The sequence below is a fragment of the Mustela nivalis genome (genome assembly GCF_964662115.1).
Source record: "Mustela nivalis genome assembly, chromosome: 17".
NCBI lineage: Eukaryota > Metazoa > Chordata > Mammalia > Carnivora > Mustelidae > Mustela > Mustela nivalis.
In genome coordinates, this window is record NC_139036.1 from 48,830,593 (window position 1) to 48,849,044 (window position 18,452).

At 42.8% G+C, this 18,452-nt stretch overlaps 1 protein-coding gene across 2 annotated transcripts in view; it reads right to left on the reverse strand.

Annotated features, from left to right (window-relative positions):
• The window catches only part of PITPNC1 (phosphatidylinositol transfer protein cytoplasmic 1), a 255,386-nt gene that overhangs the window by 9,656 nt on the left and 227,278 nt on the right, over positions 1–18,452 (reverse strand). For both annotated transcript variants that reach the window (XM_082706740.1, XM_082706741.1), the window contains exons 7-8: positions 14,842–14,997; positions 10,065–10,128 (exon numbers count right to left, since the gene is read on the reverse strand). In XM_082706740.1, coding sequence (XP_082562866.1) covers positions 10,065–10,128; positions 14,842–14,997 — 220 coding nt within the window. The remainder of the gene's footprint in view (positions 1–10,064; positions 10,129–14,841; positions 14,998–18,452) is intronic.

Consider the following 18,452-nt stretch of genomic DNA (forward strand, 5'->3'; position numbering starts at 1 on the left):
ATAACCTACCTATGCCCATTCTCAACAGGGAAGCAGCGGGTCCAAAATGTCAAGGGTGCCAAGGTTGAGAAACCCTGTCTAAACCCAACTGATGAAAAACTGAGTTCAACAAAGAACCCACCCATCTTCAGGATACGAAATGCATACGAATAATAATGATTCTCCCATGAACTACGTCTGCCGATTTATCCTCCACTCCCCACCCGCCCTTAGGTTATTTACAACATTCTAGCCGCAATCTTCCCAGACAGGCATTCCTCTGTTGTGGTCATGGCAGAATTAAACGTCATGCCTCTCTACAAGGAAGGGATGCTTGAATAATTGGTTATTTGACCACCCTGATCGCGAATTAGCTTGGCGGGGATTTAGAGCGGGTATTTCACAGCTGGAAATTTTTCCTTAGGTATTTCCAGCGTCATGTGGTTTGGTGTCTTTTTATACCAATCTATGTATGTCATGTGAGCGTCTCTTCACTTCTACAGGGCACACGAGCCAGAACTTGATGACTCAGTTCAGTGTGGTCTGGGGCCAAGAAGGAGGGTGGCTCTAAATCCAGACCTGGTCTATTTTATTTAGCTGATCGTCTCCCCCTCCCCACCCCTCAATCCCCCAAACCATTGATCACAAACGTTGTCCATAAGCAATGTAAGTATCAAGGGTGCTAAGCAGTGGTCTAGCCAAGCAAAGAGCATGCTTTTTGTCAAGGTAACTGGGAAGCAACAAACACATGCTGCTTTGTAATTAAGATAAATGTATCTTAGTTAACAATAAGAGCATATTCATTCAATGCAATCACTTTAATTCCAAAGGCTGGTTATCAAAATTTCCTAAACACAAATACACCTGGAAAGAATACTGAGGTCATTTTTAAGCCCAAAGTTTAAGAACTAGAGAAATTCCTCTTATATATGTTCATTAGACACTTTCTCCCTCTCTGTTTCTCTCCCCTGCCCCCCCCACCCCACTGGCATGACAATAATTTAGAAAATGAAAACAAAGGCATTTTAGTTTCTTTGTTCTAGTGAATCCCAACAGAAATCATTCTTTATCTTTAATTAGCTCAATGTTAAGAGAAGGGCTTAAACTGTGTGGCGGCGTGCTTTCAAAGATGTCTCAATTTTGTAAATGTGAAGAAGGGTTTACCAACAAAGATAGTCATTGCTGCCTTGTTCAGAACAGTGAGAAATAGGAAAGAACCAGGAGACGGACAGTACTAAGAAATCATTAAAAAAATATATATAGAAGAATACTTAACACTACAGAGAAATGTGCTTGGCATATTATTAAAAATAGGAGGTAAAACAATCATACACATTATACGAAACCACCTCTGCCAGAAAATAATTTTATACATTTTAAAAAGACTAAAAGGATACACTGTAAAATATTAACAGTGATTATTTTGAGGAGTTGGAAATATAGATAATTCTCATTTTCTTCCTTTTGTGTTTTCTACATCAAATATGTTGTACTTGTTTAAGAATGAAAAAAAAAACCAACAACCTTATTTAAAAATCTACTATTTGGGGGGTGCCTGGCTGGCTCAGTGGGTTTAAGCCTCTGCCTTCGGCTTGGGTCATGATCCCAGGGTCCTGGGATCGAGCCCCACATCCCACTGGGCTCTCTGCTCGGCAGGGAGCCTGCTTCCTCCTCTCTCTCTGCCTGCCTCTCTGCCTACTTGTGATCTCTGTCTGTCAAATAAATAAAACAAATCTTTAAAAAAAAATCTATTATTTGGGGCGCCTGGGTGGCTCAGTGGGTTAAGCCTCTGCCTTCGGCTCAGGTCACGGTCTCAGGGTCCTGGGATCGAGCCCCACATCTGGCTCTCTGCTCAGCGGGGAGCCTGCATCCCCCACTCTCCCTGCCTCTCTGTCTATTTGTGATCTCTCTCTCTCTCTCTGTCAAATAAATAAATAAAATCTTTTACAAAAGTCCTTACAAAAATCTATTATTTGGGGTACAATAACAACAGTTCGGAATTGGTAAAGAGAAAATACAGTTTTCTAGAATCTTGGCTCATTCCAGAAACATGACTTTTTTTTTGGGTTAAAATGGAAGAGTTATGAAACAAAGTTTCAGAAATTTGCATCTAAAAGAAAAAATCTCCCAATTAGACCACATAAGAATGAACATTTCTAGTAAGCTGATTCTCTAAAAGATGGTGATAATCTGGTCCCTACTAAGGAAGGAAATGATGTTGATCTGAATCCTCAGTTCTCCCCATGTATCATGCATGCTTATGGAAATGATGTAAATATTTCCAATATTTCTTAGTAATTCATGGAAAGCTTAATCAAGTGAAAATATTCCTGTTCAGATGATCAAGTAAGATACATTATGTCTTGCTTCTGCAAAGTGTATTACCTGAAATCCATACAGGAACCAATTTTTTAGTAAATTCAATTGCACTGCCCATTGACAGACTATACTTTCAGAGATGATTCATCTTCATTATGGATTGATTTTCTATGACCAGAGAGTGACTTCTGACAGTTTGGGTCCAGACCTCTCTGCTCCTAGCAAACGACTACTTATGTGCCATCAAAGAAACTCTTCAAGGAAACTTACGTCCATTATTTTGCAAAGAAACTAACAAATAATCATCCCTTAGTATACAGATTTGAAAGGTCATAATTTACCTTTCAGAAAGGTTTCTCAGATAAAAGCTTTTAAACAAGGAACTCTGGGCAAATTCGCTGATTTAAGAGAACATTGTAACTAGTATGATAGGTCTACATCACAGGATCTTTGACACTGGGATGTTGGAGGCTACTGTATCTTTATTTCTGTATCTATTACCAACAGGCTCAGCACTGGAAAATATGCTGGGGGCAGGGATGCCCTCCTCATTACATTTCAGTGGCACAAGACTGCTCTTCTTTACCCTCTTGTGAGCCCGTTTTTCTTTCCTTCTCTTTCTTACCCTCCTTCAGATGAGGCGAGAGTTCATTTCTCCTGCTCCAGCCAAGTGCAGGTCACGTGGCCTGAGAAGCCCCTCCTTGGACAGGTGACTGGGCTGAGATGGGCACCTCCACCTCTAATACCAGTCCAGCCTTGTCCAAGAGGCCCTGGGGGATTTGTTGAGGAATCTGCTTTGATTTGATTTCCTCAACCATGAACTAAAAGTTCTTTTCTTTTTCTTTCCTTTCCCTTCCTTCCTTCCTATCTATCTATGCATCTACCTGTTTATCAGAGAGAGAGTGCACAAGCAGGGGGAGAAGCAGGCAGAGGGAGAAGCAAGCTCCCTGCTGAGCAACAAGCCCAATGCAGGACTCGATCCCAGGACTCCAGCATCATAACGTAAAGCCAAAGGCAGATGCTTAAGAGGACTGAGCCACTCAAACATCCCTAAAAGCTTTCATTTAAGAACAAAATATACTTCCACTCTGTGAGTCTTGGTCGGCTTCTCCCATTTGCTGCATTTTTTTTTTAAATAAAATACAGGTTTCAGTGATTATTTATTGACTCCCTCAAGTTAATGCATACATTATGTTCCAGAGAAAGAATTCAAATAGTACTCATATTTACTGAGAAGAGAGTTTAATTCCTTTCAACGTCTCCTACTAATCCTATTCTTTCTGGATGTAACCACTGTTAAGAGTTTGATTTACAGACTGCGAGATTTATTTTCTATGAATTTACATGTATATTATTGCATACACATACCGTCTCATTTATTTTTAAATTTATGGAACCATACTATGGTATACTAACCCATTTTTACTATTATATGTATTATATTATTATATATTATATGTCTTTTTTTATTTTTTATTTCTCAGTTTTAAAATATATTTTTGAAGTTTTATTTAAGTAATCTCTACTTAACGTGGGGCTTGAACTCACGACCCTTAGATCAAGACTCACATGCTCTACTGACTGAGCCAGCGGGGTGCCCCTAGAACTACTTTATTCTTGTTTTTTTTAAAGTTTTATTTTTTTTTTATTTGACAGAAATCACAAGTAGGCAAGAGAGAGATGGAGAAGCAGGCTCTCTGCTGAACAGAGAGCTCCATGTGGAATTCGATCCCAGGACCCTGGGATCGTGACCTGAGCCGAAGGCAGAGGCTTTAACCCACTGAGCCACCCAGATGCCCCATGTGTTTATCCTTTTTATAGGAACTGTTTTTTTGTTCTCCCACCTTATCCAAAACTGGATATTATCACCATCTTAAATTTTTGCTATCAGATGAACAAAGTCACGTATCATTTTCATTATATTTCTTGGGATTAGTACCAAGGTTATTAGGCATTTGTGGTTTTTCTATGTTTACCTATTTATGTTCTTTATCGTCTTTCCTATTGAGTTGCCGGATTTTTTTTTTTTTTAAATATATAGGACCTCTTTATACATTATAGATATTCATTGTCTATTGGCTACCTATGTTACAAAGATATTGTCTTAGTCTTTCAAATTTGTCTATTCTAATTGTCAAATTGTCTATTCTAATTGACAATTTCTAATTGTCAAATTTGTGGCAATTTTCTTTCAATCACTTCATTTTTTAAAAGAAGGCAGGTCGGGCGCCTGGGTGGCTCAGTGGGTTAAGCCGCTGCCTTCGGCTCGGCTCATGATCTCAGGGTCCTGGGATCCAGTCCTGCATTGAGCTCTCTGCTCAGCGGGGAGTCTGCTTCCTCCTCACTCTCTGCCTGCCTCTCTGCCTACTTGTGATCTCTCTCTGTCAAATAAATAAATAAAATCTTACAAAAAAAAAAAAAAGAAGGCAGGTTGATTTCACGGTCTGTAGAGACAAGATCATATATTTGCAAGGACAGAGGTTAGTAGGACATACAGAGAAACTACAGATGGCATGAAACAGGGTCTGCAAACAAGAATGTTCCTTCATTGTATTACATAACTACAGCAGCTAAAATTTTAATAAAAGAGTTATATACTCAATGACCTGCCCCATGCCACATGTCACTTCCTTCTACAAACATTTTCTCTCCACTTCTAGGATCCTCAGCCTAAACAGAAGTAATTTTTCCTTATACTAAGTCAAAATGGAAGTCTTGAGCAAGCAGTTGGGCTGGGGCGGGGGAAGGCTCTGGCCACCATGAATGAGATTTGATACTCCTTTGGCTCTGAAAAATATGGAAGTCATCCTTTGGAATGTGCCTTTTTTTCCTTTAAACTCTTTATAATGATTATAAATTCAATACATGATTGCTATAAATAGCTTAGGGGTGGCTCCACTTTTTTGTAGTGAAAGTAGCCAATCCTCAAGTCTTGGTGAATACCCTCTCCATGTAATTTAAGCCAGTAAGATGTAGAAGTACAATGTACAGTTATGATATTTTTCATAGTTCTTTTTTTTTTTAAAGATTTTATTTATTTATTTGACAGAGAGAGATCACAAGTAGGCAGAGAGGCAGACAGAGAGAGAAGGGTAAGCAGGTTCCCTGCTGAGCAGAGAGCCCGATGTGGGGCTCGATCCCAGGACTATGGGATCATGACGTGAGCCGAAGGCAGAGGCTTTAACCCACTGAGCCACCCAGGCGCCCCTTTTTCATAGTTCTTAATTCGGGGAGGTAGAGGAGAGTCACAGATCCCTTTAAAACTCTGATGAGAAGCTACATGTTCTCTCCCCAGAAAAATGAACATTAAGCACACACACATAAAATGTTGCCTAAGAGCCATGGCACTGAAATTCCTATTTCAGGAAATCAGAGCCATTGGAAAATGGTGGCCTGTTGAACTCAACCAGCTAATGCTAGTCCTTAAGTAAGCTTCTTTCCCCATATTGAGCTCACTTCGTTTGTTATTAGGCCTGCTCTAGGGACTCTAGAATAATTTCTAAGCCACTTTCAAGAGGAACTTTCATCTATACCCGCCAGAACTGCCCCTATACTTTTTTTGGAAGGGTCTGGATTTCAAAGACATTCATGAGGTTCCACTCAATCACAGCCTCCCTCTGGCAATCCTTTGTTCCTCTCTCAAAATACTGTCAGATTTGTGAAGCAAAACTATGCTTTTGTGAAGCTGGGCTGCCTATTTTTATCTGCCCCTTATCACCCCATCTTCTGAAATGTGTTGTTTCTTCTCTGATTAGTGTTCCAGTCATGCAGGAGAGACCCAAGGCTCATGGATAAAGACCAATCAAGGCTTTGGGGAAAAGAAAAAAAAAAAAAAAAAGCAAAAAACCCTCAACTTCTCCAACAATGGACATGGTTATACTTTATAAGGAACATGAGCAGAATAAAATTTGTTTAGGGAATTAGTTCTGTGACAGCCATATGCTCAAACTCAGAAATGCCACAAATTAATTCTTGGGTAAGAGAAGATCAACCAACCACCATCTACAATGCCCCCCCTTCCCCCTGCTTCTTCTTAATTAAGCACTGGAGGTGGCTAGCTTAATTAGGGAGAAAGACTTCCAGGGGTGCCTCTAAGCATGGTGAGGTTGTATACCATACAAACACACAGCCAGGATGTCACTGGGACTAAAATTCAGCCCTAAGCCAAGAGCGCAGCCTGAATCTGCCCGGAGGGATGTCTTCCTGATTTTGACAGGGCACCAGGGCTTACCAGTTGGCCCAGAAGACATCTACCATTCTTTAATCTGTCTGGACTGAATTTATTCAAGTGTCCATACAATCTAATCTGATTTAAAGTTGTTCTTAAACTTTAGCCAGAATCATCTGGAGGACTTGTAAAAACACACTGTTAAAACACACACATTGTGGGGCGCCTGGGTGGCTCAGTGGGTTAAGCCGCTGCCTTCGGCTCAGGTCATGATCTCAGGGTCCTGGGATCGAGTCCCGCATCGGGCTCTCTGCTCGGCAGGGAGTCTGCTTCCCTCTCTCTCTCTCTGCCTGCCTCTCCGTCTACTTGTGATTTCTCTTTGTCAAATAAATAAATAAAATCTTAAAACACACACACACACACACACACACACACACACATTGAGGGGCGCCTGGGTGGCTCAGTGGGTTAAAGCCTCTGCCTTTGTCTCAGGTCATGATCCCAGGGTCCTGGGATCGGGCCCCGCATCGGGCTCTCTGCACATCCAGGAGCCTGCCCCCCACCCCCCCCGCCTGCCTCTCTGCCTACTTGTGATCTCTCTCTCTCTGTCAAATAAATAAATAAAATCTTAAAAAGCAAAACAAAACACATTGGTAGGCTAGAACCCCAGAGTTCCTGATTCAGTAGGTTTGGAGTGGATCCTGGGAATTTGAATTTCTAACAAATACCCAAGTGGGAGCTGATGCTACTGGCCTGGGGACCTCACTTTGCACCAGTGCTGTAAGCTACAGGCAAAGGTTTTTGTTTTGTTTTCTCTTTTTAACTTTGGATCTTTCCCATGTTTACGAATGCGAGAGCCTCACTGAGCCCATACAGACCAAAGAAAAATACGCCACTTCAGGTAGGCAGAACTGTAGGCGAACAGTGACACACCCATTTCCCTGAAAGGCCCCCAGTCCCTCACATGACCTCCCATAAGGGGCTGAGAAGGCGGTCTGTGGGCAGGTTATTTCCATCCATTTGATTGACTGAGTGTCTGCATCTGTATAAGGAAGGAGCCTTCTGTTTCCCTGGCAAGCAGCTCAGCTGGGGGCAAGGAATTTACATGGAATTGATGGCATGGTTCTTAGACCCCTTGCTCAGTGAAAAGGCTGCTTGTTTTGGTTGGAGCTAAGATTGTGTACACGGCAGGGTGGTGGGGAGTGGAGACCTTCTCTGGGGAATACAGGGCTCCCCCGTGGTCTAGATCCACTAACCACACACGATTTTCCTGCACTCAGATACAGAAAGGCTTTTTGTCGATAGCCTCCTTGAGTTGTTAATGTGTCCACCTAAGCCATCCTGAGTAAATAGGTAGTTCTCCTCTGAGAGCTCTTCAGGACCGGAGGCCTCTATTTTCCTCTGATGCATTAGTCTAGCTTTGGGCCCCTGTAATAGTCTGAGGATCCCCCCCCCACCCCGCCCTGCCACCCCGGACTAAAAGTCTTTAGGTCTTCATTGCCCCTGGTGTGAGAGAAAAGAGTCGGTCTCCATTTTCTGTACTGAGATGTTCACTTACTGGTTATCCACCCACTTTTTTTTTTTTTTTTTTTTTTTTTTGGTCTATACCCTGCCTCTGCTCAAACCCTCTTTTCTGATCAACAGGCCTGCAGTGTTTTGTCCTCTTCATCAGGAACCAGCAACCCTCTCTGATGCTGCCTTTTCTGGAAGGTCCTCTATGGCATTCTGGCACTACTGAGAAATCTATCAAAGTGCCCCATCTCTTGGCCCTGAGGACCCCATTCATTTGCCAATTTAGGCTTTGAATATCCTTTTGATAGTCCCTTAGTGTGGGTGGCAAAGACACCAATGAGCTTAGAGGAGCCCGGGTCGGGAGAGGTCAGCAGTTTTTAAGGGTTTTTCTATCTCTGCTCCCTTTCTAAAAATCTGAGGCAAGTTCCCCCGAGGAAAAAACAAACAAACAAAAACAACCAAAAAGCTTTGTTTTGTAATTAGGGGAAGTCATCCTAGCAGACTCTCCCTCTACCTGCCTCACAGAGACAACCACAAATAGGTCTCAGGGACATGTCCTGTGAGCAGCGTCCTGCGGGGGCGGGGCAGGGGTGTGTGTGGTATGGGTAAGAAAGAGCAAATGATGACTTTTCAAAAGAAATCTCTTCTAGAGGTCTGCCTTTGGACAAACTCTGACGCATGGGCTCTTCAGAAGATATGGATCTGGGAAAAATGCAAAACCGAAACAAAACCAAAACAACCCCCCAGAACCACATCTTTTCAAGGTGGCCCAGAAACAGCTAACAACATCGTTGTTCAGCTCCATGTAGCTTTTCACTTTAAAGGGGATGCCTTCTGCTAAGAAGAGGGAGGGATTGGTAGAACAGGGATAAAAAGCACCAAAACGCAATCGAGGTTACCCTCAGAACAAATTCAGTGTGGCTTAGGAAGAGGCTGAGGAGGAGGGCATTTCATTAGACGATCAGATCTCACCCAAGTCACCAACTGGGTGTGTTTGTTTCTATTTATAGTCAAGGACACTAGCCTCTCACGACCGATTCTGGGCACGCGAAAGATTCGTGTGGACTAAACAACAGTGCCCAAGATCTGGAAAGGGTGGTCCATCCATCAAGGGATGAAGCGATCCTGACTTTCATTTACTGGGAATGTGCAGAACTTGTTTCATTCCTCCCAAAACCATGAAAAAAAGAAAGGAAGGAAGGAAGGAAAGGAAGAGAGAGAGAGAGAGAGAGAGAGAGAGAGAGAAGCCACAACAGTCTCCGTTAGGATGAAGGGACACCTACGCCCCTGCCTTTGAATTCTTTCAGAATCCTTATGTTTTTGGCAAGGGAGTGTTTCAAGGGTTCTCTGAATCAAACGACTGCTTTTACTTGATGCAATGGTTCAGAGAGTTTTGATCTTGAATCAAAGTTTGGGATAAATCAGGATGGGTTTGAAATCCATCCAAAGGAGAATTATGGAGCCCTGTGTTATGAAGTATGTCAGCATCAAACCTACAGGGGTCCTATGTATTAGCCAATAACTAAGTACGGTTGACCCTTGAACAATGAGAGCGTTAGGGGTGGCAACACACATCCTCTTTCCCATCGGCTTGAAAATCCATGCCCCAAAACTTAACTCCTAATAGCCTACTGTTGTCCTTCAAGCCTTACTGATAACATAAGCCACAGATTAACACATATTTTGTATGTTCTATGCAATCAATTCTATATTATTACAACAAAGTAAGCTAGAGAAAAGAAAATGTTATTAAGAAGATCACAAGGAAGAGAAAAAAAAAAAGAAAATCATAAGGGAAACACATTTATGGTACTATACTTACTGAAAAAAAATCTGCACGTAAGTGGATTCACGTAACTCAACCCCGTGTTGTTCAAGGGTCAGCTTTATCGTGGTTATTCTAGACCAAGCTTCTATGATTACATTCTGTGCCGTTATGTGCCACGGACAGTGCTATTTCCACTTCAGGGGGCAACAGTCCTGCTTTTGTTGTCTTTCTAGGTAACATATGAAGCCAGATGGACTGCAGCCCAAATCAACAGGTTATGAAGTTGTTCTGGAAGTTATTTTGGGGAAGTTGACTTACCATACCATTCATCAACCCATGCAAAAGCCTGTCTATGTCCAATCAGCAGAATATCCCGGACCACCTACAAAAGTAAAAGAAAGACGTTGAAATAATACCATGTTTGATTAAAACTACCAGGAAAATAGATTGTTCCCAATTCTAGGAATCCTGACAATTACACATTTCCCCATCCCTCTGTCCATGTGATAGCAAATACATACACATACACATACACTGTTTCACATACACAAGTCATGGGCTTGCTCACCTGCTCAGCCCTTCCGAGGCTATTTGTGCTGTAAAATAATCTCTTCATCTTAACTGAAAGTTGGACTAGGGACACACTAGGGACAACAGGTTGGCAGCACATGGCAATGACCGGAATGAATCTCTAGGCTAATCACCTTGAGTTTTCCTCTTCGTTTATCTTTTTAAAAAAATTTATTTATTTGAGGGGCGCCTGGGTGGCTCAGTGGGTTAAAGCCTCTCTGCCTTCGGCTCAGGTCATGATCCCAGGGTCCTGGGATCGAGTCCCACATCGGGCTCTCTGCTCAGCAGGGAGTCTAATTCTCCCTCTCCCTGCCTGCCTCTCTGCCTACTTATGATCTGTCTGTCAAATAAATAAATAAAATCTTTTAAAAAAATTTATTTATTTGAGAGAGAGAGTGCACGAACACAGGGAGGGGCAGAGGGAGAGGGAGAAGGAGAAGTAGGCTTCCCACTGAGCAGGGAGCCCAAAGCAGGACTCGATCCCAGGACCCCGGGATCGTGACCTGAACCGAAGGCAGACACTTAACTGACTGAGCCACCCAGGCGCCCCTCTTCATTTATTTATTTATTTTTTCCTCTTCATTTATTTATACCTGAAATAGGTTCAATTTCAGTAGGTGTCTCTCACTGGCACTAAGAGATCATGAACGTTGGAAATCAAGAATGCTTTTTTGGGTAGCAAGTGACTTTGCAGCAAAGGTACTTAGTCTCTGATGAAATATCCTAAAAATTGCTCCAATTTTTTATTTTTATATTTGAAAGTGTGGAATACGAGATAAGAAAACACCTTTTTGGATGTGACTTTCATGTAGTGGAAGAGGGGGAAAAGGCAGTGTAATCAACTGTTATTGACAGAGATAAAATAAAGAGACCTTGACTAGAATAGAACGTAACGGGAATGACAAGCTTGGTTAGAGACAAAAGGAATAAAATTGTTTCTTATGGTGACACATCATAGCCCTAGGAGACTAAGAAGGATAGATAGTTTGTGCTTGCCTGCGTGTGTGTGTAGCGCTGTTCATGTGCCTTAATTTTATGGTATTCTTGGTGTCCTCTATAAATATGCTGTTTTATGTTTCTTGGATACTCACGTGTTCCCTTCAACATTCCTTTCTTCCTGCCAAACAAATCCAGCAATTGTCAAAAACCTCTCAAGAAAGGTTCAGGCACGTTTCAATAAGTGAAAGATTTTAATCTGGTGAATTTGCAGAAGCAAAGGAAGCATTTATAATGATGTGTTTATTTCTCCAAGCTTCTGGATATCTAGCGAAGCTTTTAGGATGCGGAAGGAGGAAATATGTCATGAAAATAAGAAACAACATGAAACCATACCCACTTGAGTGCTGACTGTGTCAAATGCATGGAAATGAAAAGAACAGCATTGGGGCATCAGTAAAATATACCCTATTACATTAAGCACAACACAGCTGTCTGCTGGAAACGAGAATTCAATAATGTGCTAATGGTTCGCTTTCGAACATTTTTTTCCCCTCTTAACTGTGAATAGATTCTTAAAAAACAAAGGTGTTCAGAGAAAGGCGTCCCTGGTGCTTTAAAACCATGCAAATACTAGCCTCAAATACTCATTAGCAACTCGTGTGCCAGAGCAGGTGTGTTCTGGGGCGTTGGTAACACTTCCTTATATTTGGAAATGGGTAACAGGAAGGCCTTTTCCTAGAGTGGAGTTCCTACAGGTATTTTAAAGAAACAGAATCTCAAAAGTAGTCAAGTCGACTGTGAGAAAAGAAACACAGTGAGCCCTACGGCAATCCAAACAGGCTTTATGAAAGGTGCATGCGCTAAGTACACTATATGGAGTCTAGTAAGAGAGCATTTTGGGTTAAAAAATAAGGGGAGGGGGAGTGGGTTAACCAGCTGGGTGGCTCAGCTGGTTAAGCATCTGACTTTTGGTTTTGGCTCAGGCCATGATCTCAGGGTCATGGGATCAAGCCCTGTGGCAGGCTCTACGCTCAGTGTGGAATCTGCTTGGGATTCTCTCCCCCTCTGCCTCCCCTCCTTCTCTCTCTCTCTCAAATAAATAAAATCTTAAAAAAAAAAATACAGGGGGGTGCGCCTGGTGGCTCAGTGGGTTAAAGCCTCTGCCTTCGGCTCAGGTCATGATCCCAGGGTCCTGGGATCAAGCTCTGAATTGGGCTCTCTGCTCAGCAGGGAGCCTGCTTCCCCCCGCCCCCTCTGCCTGCCTCTCTGCCTACTTGTAATCTGTCTGTCAAATAAATAAATAAAATCCTTAAAAAAAAAATACAGGGGGTGGGGGAGATGTTACAGGAAGTTGAAGAAGATACTGCTTAAGGCAGACCCAGAGCTGAAGCTGGAAGATATTTACTGTGGCAGCATCCTCTGCTTAATAACTTAGGACACAGCAGGGAAACAGGTGGCCTCCCCAAACTTGATTTCCATTTCCCAGAGCAGAGTGGGCTCTGGAGTGCAGCAAAAGAGCAGATGGACACACTTCTCTGTTTAAGAAAACACCAAAGTTGGGGCGCCTGGGTGGCTCAGTGGATTAGGCCTCTGCCTTTGGCTCAGGCCATTGTTTCAGGGTCCTGGGATCCAGCCTTGCATCAGGCTCTCTGCTCAGCAGGGAGCCTGCTTCCCCTCCTTTCTCTCTGCCTGCCTCTCTGCCTACTTGTGATCTCTCTCTCTGTCAAATAAATAAATAAAATCTTAAAAAAAAAAAAAAAAAAAGAAAGAAAGAAAGAAAGAAAAGAAAACACCAAAGAGGGGTGCCTGGCTGGCTCAGTGGGTTAAGCCTCTGCCTTTGGCTCAGGTCATGATCTCAGGGTCCTGGGATTGAGCCCCATATGGGGCTCTCTGCTCAGCAGGGAGCCTACTTCCCCCCCCACCTCTGCCTACTGGTGATCTCTGTCTGTCAAATAAATAAAATCAAAAAAAGAAAGAAAGAGAGAGAGAGAGAGAAAGGAAGAAAGAAAGAAAGAAAACACCAAAGCTCTCAAATATGTTCTCGAGTTTGCTATTATCATGAACCCAAGTTCCATCTATTCCTTGGACCTCAAAACGTCATACATTTTATTGCCAACTGGTCAGCAATCTCAGTAGATGAATGCATCTGAGTAACACAAAGCTCAGTGCATTACGGCTAAATTCCAGGGCCCCCAAAAGAATTTCAGAAAGCTATTCTTTTATCAGTTTTTAAGTGGAAAAATAAACAGATATCTAGCCTATCTGGAATGTAGAGACAACTTGGGGAGTATTTATTTTTATGAAAACAGGAGGCATTACAAAGGGCAATGCTCAACATTGCATTTTCCATTTGTTTCTATGAGGGTAAGAGTCATGTCTGAAGCTCCTAATAAACTTAAATCATCACCAAGTCTTGTTCCTGCGACAAAATGGACATGTTTAGCTAAAGTGGGTATATATTTGAAATCTGTGTTTTGAGTTGTTTTTTTTTTTTAAAGATTTTATTTATTTATTTGATAGAGACATCACAAACAGGCAGGCAGAGAGAGAGAGGAGGAAGCAGGACCCCTGCTGAGCAGGGAGCAGGGCTCGAGCCCAGGATCCTGAGATCATGACCTGAGCCCAAGGCAGAGGCTTAACCCACTGAGCCACCCAGGCGCCCAAGGTAACAGAATTATTAAATGACCAGAAATACTGAGGTGCACGATCTAAAGGGCCACTGGGATTTCATAGGGTGTCTTGCTTTAGGTGGTATATTTGCAGGATTTTTTTTTTTTTTTTAAGAGAGAGAAAGAGAGGAAGCACATAAGCACATGACTGGGGAAGGAGAGGCAGGCAGAGGAAGAGAGAGAATCTTACGCAGGCTCATGCCCAGCATGGAGCCTGATGTGGGACTTGATCTCATAGCCCCGAGATCATGACCTGAGCCAAAATCCAGAATCAGATGCTTAACTGACTGAGCCACTCAGGTTCCCCTATATTTACAGGATCTTTATTATTTTTTTTTTTAAGATTTTATTTATTTATCTGACAGACAGAGATCACAAGTAGGCAGAGAGGCAGGCAGAGAGAGGAGTAAGCAGGCTCCATGCTGAGCAGAGAGCCTGATGTGGGGCTCAATCCCAGGACCCAGGGATCATGACCTGAGCCGAAGGCAGAGGCTTTAACCCACTGAGCCACCCAGGCACCCCTTACAGGATCTTTTGAGTGAGAATTATCTGGCGGCCAAACACACACATCAGCCCTGTGCCTCTGCCTGGAACCCAAGTACCAGAGTATGAAGTACAAGTACTTCTGCCTGCAACTAGATTAGCCTGATGCCAAAGGGAGGAAGTATTTAGCACTGAAAACCCAACTTCCTGGATCTATTCATCCAACAGACGTGGAGGTCACAGAATCAGAAATGAAGTGCAAAGCATCAAATTAAACCTGTATGTAAAGTGGATTTTCACGAAAACAGCGTTTTCCAGATACAGTGATGTCGTATTGGCTCAGCACCGGGCGTGTGTTGGGCGTCGTGCACTCCAGCTTACGGTAAAGACAGTCAGTGTGTCCACAGCCCAGGAACTGCCATTTACTCACTTACCTTGTGTACAAATTGCTCCACTCTGGTCTGAAGCCCCCAGACCTCGAACTTCACGGTCACCAGCTTGTAGGAACACATGATGGGTTGATGACTATCTCTCCAGCCTTCCCTTAATTGTCCCCGTCCTGTCTTCTCGGACTTGAAATGCTTGGGATCCTGGGGGGAGAAAAAGAAATCAAAGAAATGAACGTAAAAGTTTAACCATCATTTGGAGGAAACGTCTCGAATAGGCAAATCCATACAGACAGCAAGATTAGTGGCTGCCAGGGGAGGAGTGACTACTAATGGATAAAAGGGTTCCTGTTGGGGTGATGAAAATATCCTGGAATTAGATGGTGGTGGGAGCTGTATCGCTTTTGTTAATATACTAAAAAACCCTGAATTATACACTTAATTAAAAGGGTGAATTATGTACATCTCAATCAGAAAGGGACTTGCAATGTAAAGAAAGGCCAAAACGATAGCTCAACTATTCACATGTCAAAAACATGACCTATTTATTTATTTTTTAAAGATTTTGTTTTACTTTTTTATTATTATTGTTTTTTAAAAGATTCCATTCATCTATTTGGCAGACAGACGTCACAAGTAGGCAGAAAGGCAGGGAGAGAGAGAGAAGGAAGCAGGCAGAGCCCAATGCGGGGCTTGATCCCAGAACCCCGGGATCATGACCTGAGCTGAAGGCAGAGGCTTTAACCCACTGAGCCACCCAGGTGCCCCAGAAACATTTTTTTTTTTTTCCCACAGTTCAACCCATTCCTGGGTGTGTAAATTATTTCAACAACTTTGGACAATTGCTCAGCACTATCTATGACTGTCTACAGAGCTCAGCATGTGCCTATCTGTGATCTGACAATTCACGTTCTGCGTGAAATGGATACCTCCGGCCACCAAAGGGTGTACTAGAACATTCACAACAGCTTTAAACATAACAGGCAAAAACTGGAAATAGCTCAAATGTTCATCAACAGGAAAACAGGCAAATAGTGGGTTATTCCCCCGATGGAGTATGATACAGCAATGAAAAAGAGCAAAGCGCTGATCCACATAAGACCGCCTATGACACTCACAGACAGTACGCTGAGCAAAAGTAGCCAGACACAGCAGTGTACAGAGCATGATTCCAACCGAAGCTCAAGGTTCTCTATGGTATTTAAAGTTGGAATAACGGAGGTAACCTTTTGGAAGGGAGGGTGGATATGAAGAAATACAAGGGAAATGTCTAGGCTGACTGTCTATCTGGATGACTATATGTAAAAGTTCACTGAGCTCTAGGGGCACCTGGCTGGCTCTTTCGGAAGAGCGTGTGACTCTTGGTGTTGGGGATGTGAGTTCAAGCCCCATGCTGGGTACAGAGTTTACTTGCAAGTAAAATAAAAATGAAAGTAAAAAAAAGTTCATGGAGTTTTGTTTATTTTTATTTTTTTAATTTTTTATTTATTTATTTTTAAAGATTTTATTTATTTATTTGACAGAGATCACAAGTAGACGGAGAGGCAGGCAGAGAGAGAGATAGAGGGAAGCAGGCTCCCTGCTGAGCAGAGAGCTTGATGCGGGACTTGATCCTAGGACCCTGAGATCACGACCTGAGCCGAAGGTAGCGGCTTAACCCACTGAGCCACTCAGGCACCCCAGTTTATTTTTATTTTATTTTTTTTAATTTTAGAGATTTTATTTATTTATTTGTCAGAGAGAGAGAGAGCACAAGCAGAGGGAGCAGCAGGCAGAGCAGGCAGAGGGAGAAGCAGGCTCCTTGCCAAGCAAGTAGCCCGACGCTGGGCTCGATCCCAGGACCTTGCGATCATGACTTGAGCTCAAGGCAGATGCTCAACAGACTGGAGCCACACAGGTGACCCAGTTCATTGGGTTTTAGACATAAGATTTGTGTTATATTATACTTAAAAAATGAAATAAGGTCAAAATTTTTTTGAACATTTAACCATTTAAGATTTTTTCAATGACTGCCGTGTGGACAGCTACTGTGCTACCTTTCTAGCATCTCTTCTGGACCACTATCCATTGGGAAAGCCACAACCTTTCCCTTGTGCCTTACAAAGCTCCTGCATCCCCATGCTCCAAAGTTCTAGAACCTTCTAGGGAAGTGTTAGTTCTTCCTGAAATTCCTCCTCCCCAGCCAACTCCTCCATTTTGACTGACTCTTCTTTTCTCTCTTTAAAACTTCTTAAGACTTGATCTAGCACAGATGAACTTCAAAAAACATTATGCTGAATGAAAGAAGCCGGTCATCAAAAGCCACATTCTAGAATTCCATTTATATAAAATATTCAGAGTAGACCTGTCTACAGAGAAAGAAAGTAGAGTAGTGGCCCAAGGCTGGGGAGTAGGATGATAAGGGTAATGACTGCTATGGAAACAGAGGTTCTCGTGGGGGTGATGAAAATACTCTAAAATTAGATATAAAGTGATGGCTTATAAGTCTGTAAATATGCTAAAAACCATTTAATTTTGTACACCTTAAATGGGTAAACTCTATGTTATGTAAATTATATATCACTAAAGCTGTGAGAAATACAAAAACGCAATATAAAAACACACTACGCGGGGCGCCTGGGTGGCTCAGTGGGTTAAACCCGATGCCTCCGGCTCAGGTCATGATCCCAGGGTCCTGGAATGGAGCCCCGCATTGTGCGCTCTGCTCTGCTTCCCCTTCTCTCTCTGCCTGCTTCTCTGCCTACTTGTGATCTCTGTCTGTCAAATAAATTAAAAAAAAAAAATCTTAAAAAAACCCCACAACAATATGCGACACCTTGGTAAGATTTTTCAGGGTGCGCACTGGTTTTGAGTTGGCTGATATGCCTGCATAAAACAGTATTATAACAGTCATTATCCTAAGTACGTTTACTGAGTGCACAATGTGGGCACAGCAGAGAACCAGGTATTACATTATGCTCTCCCTTGACCTGGTTTCTTCGCCCTGAGGGGTGTGGGAGGGCAGCCACTGTGTGTGTGTGTGTGCACACGCACGGGTGTATGCACAAGCGTGGCCTGGAAGGTGTGGTCTATGTGTGGTCATACAGCCCTTCCACTCAGAATGAACTCTGCTCTACTTCAATGATTTCCATTCCCTGACCTTTTCCTGGGGTCCCTCATTTGCAGTGGCTGCAGGAGAAGACATTGGACCTGGGGGTAGAAAAGACCAGAGTGAGACAAACAGATAATTAATGGAATACCAAACTGACAGAAGAGATTCTGAAAGACAAGAAGGAAAAGAGAATGCATCCTAGGTATTCCATGGGAATAAATGCTCTGTGAAGGGAGGGGCTGGCAATTTGAGTATGGGTAGCATTTTCGAATCTTTGGTACCAATGTTGTCATGCTGTATTTTTAGCATCTGAACCAACCCAGAAAGTGCCACTGACATTGCACGCACAGGTTTGGAAAGATTATGTTAATGTAATAACATGATACATGAAAAAGGCACCAGCACAGGGTCTGGCTCATGGCGAGTACTTGGGTGATGTTGACTATTGTACTTTGTAAGGCAGTCACAGAAGCATCCGAGTTAACACAAGCAATCCTGCAGCCCCGGACAGAGACACTAATACCTTTCCAAAGCACTCTGGAGTGGCTGGTAAAAGATTAGACAGTTC